Source organism: Merops nubicus, unplaced genomic scaffold (genome assembly GCF_000691845.1).
Source record: "Merops nubicus isolate BGI_N331 unplaced genomic scaffold, ASM69184v1 scaffold35311, whole genome shotgun sequence".
NCBI classification, from domain to species: Eukaryota; Metazoa; Chordata; class Aves; order Coraciiformes; family Meropidae; genus Merops; species Merops nubicus.
This window is the reverse complement of record NW_008589594.1, coordinates 1-10,816: the sequence shown is the minus strand read 5'-3', so window position 1 is coordinate 10,816 and position 10,816 is coordinate 1. Positions and strand designations below refer to the sequence as shown.

The 10,816-nt window shown below is 43.5% G+C and overlaps 1 protein-coding gene across 1 annotated transcript; it reads left to right on the top strand.

Moving 5' to 3' along the window:
- Positions 1-1,877: 1,877 nt before the first annotated feature.
- LOC103781912 (carboxypeptidase A6-like) lies at positions 1,878-7,604 on the top strand (the record flags this gene model as incomplete). Its single annotated transcript, XM_008949640.1, has 3 exons — positions 1,878-1,994; positions 2,244-2,334; positions 7,402-7,604. Coding segments are annotated over 3 exons (411 nt in total), but the record flags the coding sequence as incomplete, so codon positions are not given.
- Positions 7,605-10,816: the final 3,212 nt, after the last annotated feature.

Genomic DNA, 10,816 nt, shown 5'->3' with positions numbered 1-10,816 from the left:
CAGGGCTTCACGCTCGCCTCGCCTCCGCCACGGGGAAGAGAAGGTGTTTCACCACCGCCGGGGCGGCTGGTCCTCTGTGCGAATGTGGTTTGGAGGAGGTGAGAGTCACGTCACCAGAAGCAAGCTGTGGGCTTTGCTCCAGCCAGGACACCCCTGGGTAACTGAAAGGCACGTTGCCAACGACCGCCCTGTTAAGGGGGAGAAGATTATACTGGCTGGGGTGCCTGATTACATAGATCCAATAAAATTGCCAGATAAAAACAGTATGAAGCACAGAATACTTCCAGCAGAGAGTGACTGTGATCTCAGTTACACCAGGTTACACCATGGACACTCTTGCTTTCCATGAAGAAGAAAGCTGCACCAGGTCCATGCCAGATTTAATGAAATGCTACTTTAAAAAGGAACCAAATTATTTAATGGAAATCATATAAGCTTTAAAGATCAGAATTGAATAATTGACATACTTGGCTCTAAATGAACATTAAGACTTAAAATTTTGAAGAGCATTTCTGAGGTCTCTCCTAGTATTTTGTCAATGGCAGCAGGCATCAAAATAATACAGAGTACCTTTAAAATATGAAAAAGTGCTTGACATTTTTCAGTCTCTGTTTTGTTTTAGTTTTTAAGCTTTTACCTAGCAAGAAAAATATTTCTTTTCACAGGATTCAGAACACACTGAACATTCAAAAACCTTAGTTCAAATAGTTTCATTATGCCACTTTTTGCAAATTGGAAAGGTTCTGAAAAATTTGCAAAGCTCAATCATGCTATTTGTAAGAAGTGTATTACCTAAAATTAATTACTTATCTGTAGTTATTTTAAGGAGATGATTGTAGGAGTATTTTAAAAAGTTTACTGTTATAACATTGCAGTTGAAAATACCTAATGCTACAGTGTAACAAAATGCATGATTAGAGCTGTAACTGACAGCAACAGTAAATACAGATACAAGCAAATATACCAACCTCATTAGCATGGGTATGTAAACACCCACCGCGGAGACACAACATGAGCTTAATCTGTTAGTGCTGTCTCAGAAGAGAGAAGCATTCAAAAGTCAAGGCAGTGGGGTATGTTGCCTTATTTCCTCCCCAGTTAAATTGCTTCTCCCTGAAATAAGCACAATAAAAACGTTCATTTTCAGTAACTTGCATTCTGGAGCACGACTTCGTTCTGCTTCCACTTTAAGAACAGTCCCACGCATTTCACATCCATACTTACTGTACTTTCCCTACACAGACTTCCTCCACCAACCTTTGTATTTGAGGTTCTTCAAAAATAGAGGCTTTTCTAAATTCTAAAGGAATGAGCTGCCTGTACTGACGATTGTGCACATAGTGAATTACTCTGAATACAACAAAAGCCGATGTAATGTGACCCTTAAAACACTTTAAGTCATGCCCTGACCTCACCCAGTCATCACTTGGGCAAACAAGAGCACTCCATTGTCTTACAGGAGCTAAATTTGGTTGGACTGGATGACCTTAAAGGTGTCTTCTAACCAGGATGATTTTATGATTCTATGATAAACTTGTTTGCTCAGCTAAGAATCTATTCTACTTTCAGCTCCTACATTCAAGAAACACTTGTATGCATTTGCTTCTCTGTCATGCGACTTGTGTTTTCTCGGCTACTGCAAGTAACCGAGAAGGAACAAGACAGAAGAGGGTCTTCTGAACACCTTTTTCACCCATTCACATGCTGCCTTTTATCACATTTGCAGGAAGATGTCAGCCTGTTGAATACACCTCTAAGGATGTCAGTGGTGCTGTGAGATCAGTACTGCCAAAGGCCACATCACCCTCTCAGCCTGTCACAATACTTAATGGGGAAATGTTTTTTTATTGTGGAAACTACTTTCTTTGGCTTTTTTGCTTCAGGCTCTTCAGACATACCAGACCGATCCTGCTATGAGAAAGATGCTAACTCAGATGTATTTCTATATCATGCCTGTGTTTAATGTGGATGGATATAATTTCAGCTGGACAAATGTAAGTAGCTTCAGGAGTATTACTCAAAAAATTGTTCAGACAGGAAAGATCGAATGGTTGTTACATCATTCAAAGGTGACTTTTGGTATAATCTGGTTCATCACTTGGTCACATGCAAGATGGAAGTAAATTACTCCAGTTAAAATACATGACTGAATATATTTACCAGGGTGGTTTGTTTTGTGTACAAAGAGATTTTTGCCAAAATATAGTAATGTTGCTGTTTGACTGTTTTCTAATTTATGTTAGGATCGATTTTGGAGAAAAACGAGATCAAAGAACACAAGGTTCTGGTGTCACGGTGTCGATGCTAATCGCAACTGGAAAGTGAAGTGGTGTGGTGAGTGGAGAGCCTGTGGTCAGCCTGTTCCGATTACCCTGTCTTTAATTATCCAAGAGAGCAAGTAGGTTAGCTCACAGATGTTGTGAAGTGTTCCCTTTTCCAGAGCTACAGTTGAAGCTACTTTCCCATAAAGCCACAAGCCAAGGCTCAAATCTTCCTTCTAAAAAAACCAAAGTCCTGAACTTTGGAAAAATCCCTCTCTTCATAAGTCAAAAGCTGTCATGGCGAGTGTGGCGACGTGAAAAACCACACATGCAGCAATTCTGTATTTATGCAATCGTGTAAAGAATTTGAAGCACAGTACTGAGCCTGGCCCGTCACATTTCAGAATTTACCTGACTACAGCTTTAGGAAACATTACAAATTTCATTTTATTGAATTTGTCTTTTCTCTGAAAGAGCTTTAGGGCATTTGGAAATGTCAGGCTTGCTTTGGTGGCCTCACAGAGAAATGTCTGAGAATATTTTAAGGCCATTATTACTACTGATTTAATAAAGAAAGAAGGTGCTTCTCAATGCATGAAGATCCAATTTTAAACTCCCAGTGCTTCTGCAAATACTTTTGTAAAAATCAACCTCAATTTTGTGTAGAGAATGCAGCAGTAATGCAACACTAGCAGAAGGTCTGCAATGGGTCCCCTGAAGAAGAAATGGTATTTTATTAAATCTTACAGCAAGATAGTGCAGCTCACGGCAGAGTAAGCAGCCACATGAGCTGGGGTGCAGCAGAAAGTACCAGTGCTTTGTGGTGAAATACAGTGATGTATACCTAGTCCAACCTTTAAGTAGGTTTTTGAGAACCATAAGGATAAGAGTGTGAACAATGTGCCTGGAGAGCCAAGAGGGAACAAACAGAAGCATACATTTCACATGGACCTAGGAAATAGGCTTCCGATTTTTTTTTACTCCACTTGCAGTAAGGAGAGGACAGAAGCAGTGACAGAAAGCTTCTGTTTGCTGAGAGCACTCCATTGCAGAAGACAGCCCCAGGGCTGCTATCATCATCTTTAAGGCAATTTTATGCTGCAAAAATAACGTAAAACTGAATCAAAGTCCTGTGTCACTGTTACCATCTTTTACTTAAGTGCATAAGTCTTAAGGTCTAGAGCACTGAGGGACCAGGTGCTGAGCCTGGAGCAAAGGAGGCTCAGGGGAGACCTTCTGGCTCTTGACAACTCCCTCACAGGAGGCTGGAACCAGCTGGGGGTCGGGCTCTTCTCCCAAGGAACAAGTGACAGGACAAGAGGAAATGACCTCAAGTTGTGCCAGGAGAGCTCTGAGTTGGATTGCTCCCCACAAGGGTTGTCCAGGCCTGGGCCAGGCTGCCCAGAGAAGTGGTGGAGTCCCCATCCCTGGAGGGGTTTCAAAGCCGTTTTCACTACATCAAAGAAATGTGGTGCTGAGGGACATGGGTTAGTGGTGCCCTGGCAGTGCTGGGGGAACGGTTGGACTCAATGATCTTAAAGGTCTCTTCCAATCAGAATGATTCTATGCTTCTAAGTCACAGCTGCAGGTATTTTGGGGATGCACATTTACTGTTCAGAAAAGAGCCACAGGCGTAGCTGGAACAAAGAGTCCTCTTACAAAGCCTGCAGAGCCATGTTATAGGTACCTGCCACTGCAACATTAATATGCGACAGAGCATTTTCTTTCTAGACCTAATTTGTCTTTCTTGGGTTCAGATCACACTGCTCCTCCCTCTCCTTACTCCCTAACTGTTGTATTAAAGCACTTTTTTTATGTAGTCCTGAAATTATGTGCTTGGTTTTCAGTAAAAAACATTTTTTTCTAGGTTGAGAGAAACTATAACAATACGTGTACATGTTGCGTCTTGTAATCCATTGCATCCTGCATTTTCCTTTGCATTGACCAAGAAGGACAGCTCCCTACACTGTGTTTAAATCAACAAAAATTCCTTCAATGTTGCTCATCATCCCACCAAGCATGCATTCTGCTTCCCTCACCAGACCCCAAACTCTGTCTGATTCTCTTTTTTTGCCAGAGAATAAAGAGCCCTTACATGAACTGGGCTGAGTGGTGCTCCGAAGATACTCACCCAGTGCCCCATGTTCTCATTAATCTGGCACTAAATCAGGCAGGGAAGAATCTGGATCATATCACACTTTGAGGCCCGATAATCACAGTGTGTTTAACATCTAATACTGCACATGCTTGTATAAACCTTTTAGTTCACTTCACCTGCACTTACAGTTTGCAGATGGACTTCAACATCACCATGGGCCTTCCAGGTGGGTGTGTTGTGGCAGGTTCTGGCCCCAGCAAATGCTGGCTGCATGGAGCTACTGGCAGAGATAACACCATGTCCCTTCTGCTTCCCTCTTCTCTTCTGGCATAGGACTTTCACATCAGCTTCATGATGTTTCTTCTGTTTTCTCTAGGGAGAGAGAAAAGAGCTGTTATCAGTGGGAGATTGCACTTTGCAGTCCCCAAAATAGTGCACAGAAATTGCACAAGCCCCAGGTACATGCCAGCGGCAAGATCTGGCATCTGGGTAGAAATGCTTCTTGCAGGAAACAGACCCATATATGTGCACTAACTAGCAAAGGGGTTTAATGCTCGTGAAATAAATAGCAACTTTAAAGCAAACAATGAGGTACTTCAAACTAAATTATGTCCCAGGGCAAATCCAGTTAAAGGGCTTGCATCTGAAGCCCCCAAGAGAGCAGTGGTGGGAGTTCAAGTTTCCAGTGCACCATTTCTTCTGCTCACTGAGGACAGTACCCTGCACTGGCAGGAGAGGTTGCAAGGATGTTTGAGAATCACGCTCCAGCTCACCCGTCCTCCCAGTCTGCCTTCTGTAGCAGGGCACTGGGTTGATCCCTCTCTGCACAAGTCCTTTGTACATCTGATCCCATGCCGAGTGTTGGAGGCTCCATGGCCTCCCCCAGTATGCTCTCAGGTACAAAAATAAGGCAGCATGTTAACATTTTGTGCAATTCCATTTTGTTCTCCTGACTACAACTTGAAAGTCACTCAGGAGTTGATACATACTGTTTCTTTTTCTTCCTTGTGTTATTTTAAAACAATTTTGAGTCTAAAAATTGAGGATCTCCTCACCTTACCCAAGGCCACCATGCAAATCCTCTCTTTTTCCTACCAGCCAGCTTCACTTGAGGAAAAGCATTAATTACAGCTGAGATTGCAAATGGCTCATGATAGCAGGCTGGACAGTTTAGAGGGTTTTTTCTTCACTGAAAGTCACTAAACTGAGTAATATTTTACCACGAGCTTGTAGAATTCTGCTGTTTATTAACACTGATGCCCACTTGCATGGTACAGCATACAACACTGTTACAGGAGATGGAGTATCCCTGAACAGCCCCAAAGGCTCCAGAGGCTCTGTTCAATAGCTCTCCTTTAGCTCTATTATTTGACAAGACATTGAGGTGGAATGCTGTTGGGATTTGGGTGACTTGGTGGCCATCTGTTCTGCAGGGAAGAGACCATCTGCCCTCCATAAAACCCTCCCAAACCCACCACGACCTGCGTACTGATGCCTTTTGAAATCCCCACCTGTAGCCATTGAATGGTTATTTTCATATTACAAATGAAGCCGCAGCATGAAATTCTTTTACCTTTTAAATTTTTCTGACCTTAGGTTGATTGCACAACCCCGTTGTAGTTGATATTATTATGCCTTCTCACACGCAGCTCTTATTATTTGAAGATGGCTACACAAAGGAGAGTGAATAAAGCCCTGCTTCTGCGAGTCCCTGATGACACTGGGAGGGTCACAACAGAACCATTATTATTCTGAGGGCCAGTGTAGAACGTGGCATTTTGGAACCACAGTGGATAAAAGAACGGAGTGGATTTGCATAAATTTTGTTCTTTTAGGCCCCGGCCCTAAGCTGCAGGTGAAATGGTGGCTTAGATCCAGAAGTGCTGAATGCTAAAGGAGCCACTGCCACATCTCCTTTCCTGAGTTTCACCTTTCAGTACCTTGTGGGACGTTCCAGGCAGGCTGTGCCTCTGCAGCTTGCTGCCACCTGAGCAGGATGATGTGCTGAGTGGTATGCTCACAACCAAACCCCTGCCCCAAACTGGAAGGAGAATTAAGCCCTGTGCAAATTGAGATTATTTCTGTTGTGGCTAACTGAGAAATCATGGAATCACAGACCTGGTTTGTTTGGAAGACACCTTTAAAATCACCCAGTCCAAGTATTAACCCAGCCTTGCCCAGTCACCACTAAACCATGTCCCTCAGCACCACATCTCTATGGCTTGGAAACCTCTCCAGGGATGGGGACTCCACCACTGTCCTGGGCAGCCTGGGAGAGCCCTTCACAACCCTGACAGGAAAGAAATGGTTATCCAGCTCCAAACTAAACCTCCCCTGGTTCAACTTGAGGCTGTTTCCTCTTGTCCTGTCACTTATCCCTTGGAAGAAGAGCTGGACCCCCATCTGGCTCCAACCTCCTTGCAGGGAGTTGTTGAGAGCCAGAAGGTCTCCCCTGAGCCTCCTTTTCTCTGGGCTGAACAGTGCCAGTGCCTTCAGCTGCTCCTTGTAAGCAGCTTGCTGTTTGATTCCTGTAAGGTTCGCAAGAGTAAAACCAGGCAGTAGTCAAAAACTATTCTTGTGTTTTGAACCAGTCTGTAAGATAAAGCCTGTTGGGGTTACCCTACCTACCTACCTACCACTGTAGCCACCACTGCAGTGGCCAGTACATTAAAATCCTCTCGAAGGCTAGATTTGTCTTGGCAGTGACGAGTGGAAGAGGTAAGCTCTCTGATTTCACACAGACCGACCGAGACCCTGCTATAGCTTTAGTACTGGAATGCTGTCACAACACGTGCCACTCACATGGAAGGCCAGGGAAGGAAACACAGTGAGGTCAGGCTCTCCTTCTTCCCTTGGGTTAAAAATGGGTCTTCTGGGGAGAGCTGTGCAGAGCTGGCCAGTTGGCAACTCGGTGTGTCTCTGAGGCTGGACTGATTGCTGTACTGAGGTCCCCCTGGCTCAGGCTCACACAGGCTGAGCCAGAAGCTGACCCTTGGAAATTTTCTGTGATCGTTCACATCAGCTTTCTCTTTCAATCTCTAGATGAGGGTGCTTCGTATCACCCATGTGATGACACCTACTGTGGTCCCTTCCCTGAGTCTGAGCCTGAAGTAAAGGCTGTCGCCCATTTTCTCCGCAAACACAGGAAACAAATAAAAGCCTATTTGTCCTTCCACGCGTACGCCCAGATGCTGCTCTACCCCTACTCGTACAAATACGCAACTATCCCAAACTTCAGCTGCGTGGTAAGCATGTTAAGACCTGGGAGAATATGTATTATTCCACAGAGTATTTTTCAGTATGTTTTGGTTTGGGAGGAGACTTGTTCCTTTGATGCTTTGCACGGGTTTAATATTGAGCAGGATTTATTCTGGACCTGCTTGCAATCACACTTCTGGTTATATAACCTGCACTCAAAGTGAGCTGGCAGTAATTTGATTGAAATGGTACAGTGCCTTCCATCCATCAGTCCCTTTAAATTACTTTATAGGATAAATCCCTGGGTTTTAATTCTAGTTATTATAATTTGATTTAATTAACTGTAATGGGAATTACATGGTTAAGTCCTTGGGCGTCTAGCTGAAATTGTGTCCCTTCATGCTCAGAACTTAAACACTAGGAGCAGAAAGAAGATCATCTTCAATGTTATCAACAAAGTAAAATTGAAATGGTTTATTTTTATCAATTAGAGGAAAAATATCATAGATTTCACCAAAAATAAAGCTTGAATCACTTTATGTATCCTCCTGCTTAGACAGTGGTTTTAACCTTTTAAGACAAGCACTTAATTAACATCAGGGGCATTTGTCTGTTGAAAGGATAAATGAATATTTTTTTTTTTATGCAAGCCTACCAATTTACAGACAGGCACCTTTCACCTATTCCATCCAAACGCAGCAGAACTATCCCCTCTGCTCGCAGCCTGGGGTTGGTTCCTGGAGGTGAACCCCTCCCTGTGGGTTATTCTCGTTGGGAAACAGGGCTGAGCTTTACTCTCTCTGCTCCTGCTCATGGCACATGTTGCACCAACCAGTTGCAAGCTTCTTTCCTTTGCCCTCAGTCCCCAGGAAAATGGCATTGTCCATGTAGTTCTCATTTTGGACTTGAAAGCTGCAGTGACTTTTCACTTATTATTTTAAACTATTTTACTCCAAGGTAGTTTAACTGCACCTTGGATTTATCCTGAGCGGAATAAATGATGTTGTCAGTCCCTGGAGTCTTGCTGAAGTTTTGCTTAGCTGCCCTCTCAGGATGCTGAGCAGCCAGTACTCCACAAGCCAAACTCTCTTTGTCAGTTCATTTCTGCTAGGATATTTAATTTCAGCAGCTGCTAAAAATTCTCCTGTCTGATGTCATTCCTGGGGGATAGAGCAAATGAGAAGTTAACTAAGCAGCAAGAGGAGCTAAGAATATGAGACTTGTGGGGACTGACCGCCCAGCCCTGCACTGGCTGTGAATAAATCCATGAATCTTCTTTTTACTGTACCTTCTCCATCCTTTTTTGGTGAGCAGCAAAGAGAAAGGAGCTCCCCAGGTGAACGGGTGACTACTTACTTCAAAACACAGAGTGGGAATTTAAAACCATAGGATCTTATTTCTTTGGAGACTGGCAGGTGCAAGAATATTTTTTTATGAACAGACAACACAGCAGAAGGCAAAGATGCAGTGTGGGGAAGAATCAGCATCTCCTCTGCAGGCAGATGGTTATTTGGTGTCTGATGAAAATATCCAGAATAATGCAAGACACCGTGTCAGGAAATTCAGGAAAAGGAGTCTCTAAAGGAGAGCTGTCTCACGTACCAGTAACTCTTCAGTGCGTGCTCTTCCTGTTGCTCAAGGGCTATTTCCATTCTGAGACAGGGAGTAACTGCCCCTCAGCTCACACTCTGTCTTTCCACCCACAGATTTGAGACCAAAGGGACCCAGTTTCTGATGTGTCATAGGTGTTTCCCAGATTTGTGAGACCTTGGATCAGGCTTCCCATCAGAGGGAGTGGAGCACAGACCTAAAGGAACAAAGAAAGACACTGTTTTAGACAACAGCCCTGGACAAATGGAAGCCAAATAGCAATTCTAAATATTTTGCCAGTATTTGGACTCTGTACTTCTTTTTATTGCAGCAGGTCAAAAAGAACAGGGAGGTTGGAATGAGACACTGAAGTAATTTCCTGTTATTTAGAAAGTTCATTACAGTGAAATAGTGAAAATGAATGGAATACTGTTGCTTATTTAGTTGTGTTTTAATATTTGTCTACAGCCAAAGGCTCCATCACCTGATGGCTCCTAAATGAAGTCTTTAATATTTGAAGTGTCTAAAATGGTGACTGAGGCTGAGGTTTCAGATTCTCCGGTTCTCTTGGAAATTACAGTGAGCTGGAAGGCATCAGATCTTTTTTTCCTGCTGCTGATGGAACAAGCCCTGTTGGTCTATACAGAGAGTGTAGAGTGGACAACTCTAGGACTAGCAGAGAAATAATGTTTGGTGATAACAGGGGCCCAAAATTAATCCTGAGCAGAAGAAAGGCTGTTCCTGTCTGGGTTGTATCGCTGTAGCAAGCTGTCAGTTACCATTCCGATTGAAGTGTTCAATTATTCAGAGCTGCTTTGAAACTGGAGAGCTGTGTACTGATCACAACATGCATATCCTCTTCTAATTTAGGCACAACTCTCTCACTAATATTCTCCTGAAATCTGTTCTTTTAAGATAGTTAAAATGAAAGTGCACTTTTCGATTGAAAAACCCAGCAGAAACTTTCATCCATCCTGAGACTTTTAAATTTCACTTGCTTTTTTTTTGTGCCTTTTCTTCCTGTGCAGTTGTTTGCCTCAGCATTCACAGTGAGCTTACATGGCATGCTGGAGTTTGTGTATGTCTCTGTGAAAATCCAGTAATTTTATGTGAAGCTTTGTCCTTGAGGGTGTTCAAAGGCTGGTTGCCTGGATTTATTCAGGATCCAACCTGCACAGTGACCTGTTTCGAACCGGTTGAGGAAGTCCCTTGGCACACAGTCCTAGAGGGCAAAGGGGCCCAGGAAGGCTGGACCTTTTTCAAGAAGATTCTCTTAGGAGCACAGGAGCAGGCTGTTCCCATGTGTCATAAGACAGGCTGGCAGGGAAAACGACTGGTGTGGCTGAACAGAGAGCTTTTGCTAGAACTTAGGAGGACGAGGAGAGTCTACAACCTTTGGAAGAAGGGGCAGGCTACTCAAGAAGAGTATAGGGATTTAGTTAGGTCATGTAGAAAAAACTAGAGAGGCAAAAGCTCAGCTGGAACTCAACCTGGCCACTGCTGCAAGGGATAATAAGAAGTGTTTTTTATAAATATATTAACAACAATATTATCCTTTACTGGATGCGAGGGGGAACACTGCTACCAAGGCTGAGGTACTGAATGCCTTCTTTGCCTCAGTTTTCAATAGTCGGTCAAGTTATCCTCATGGTATTCAGTCCCCTGAGCT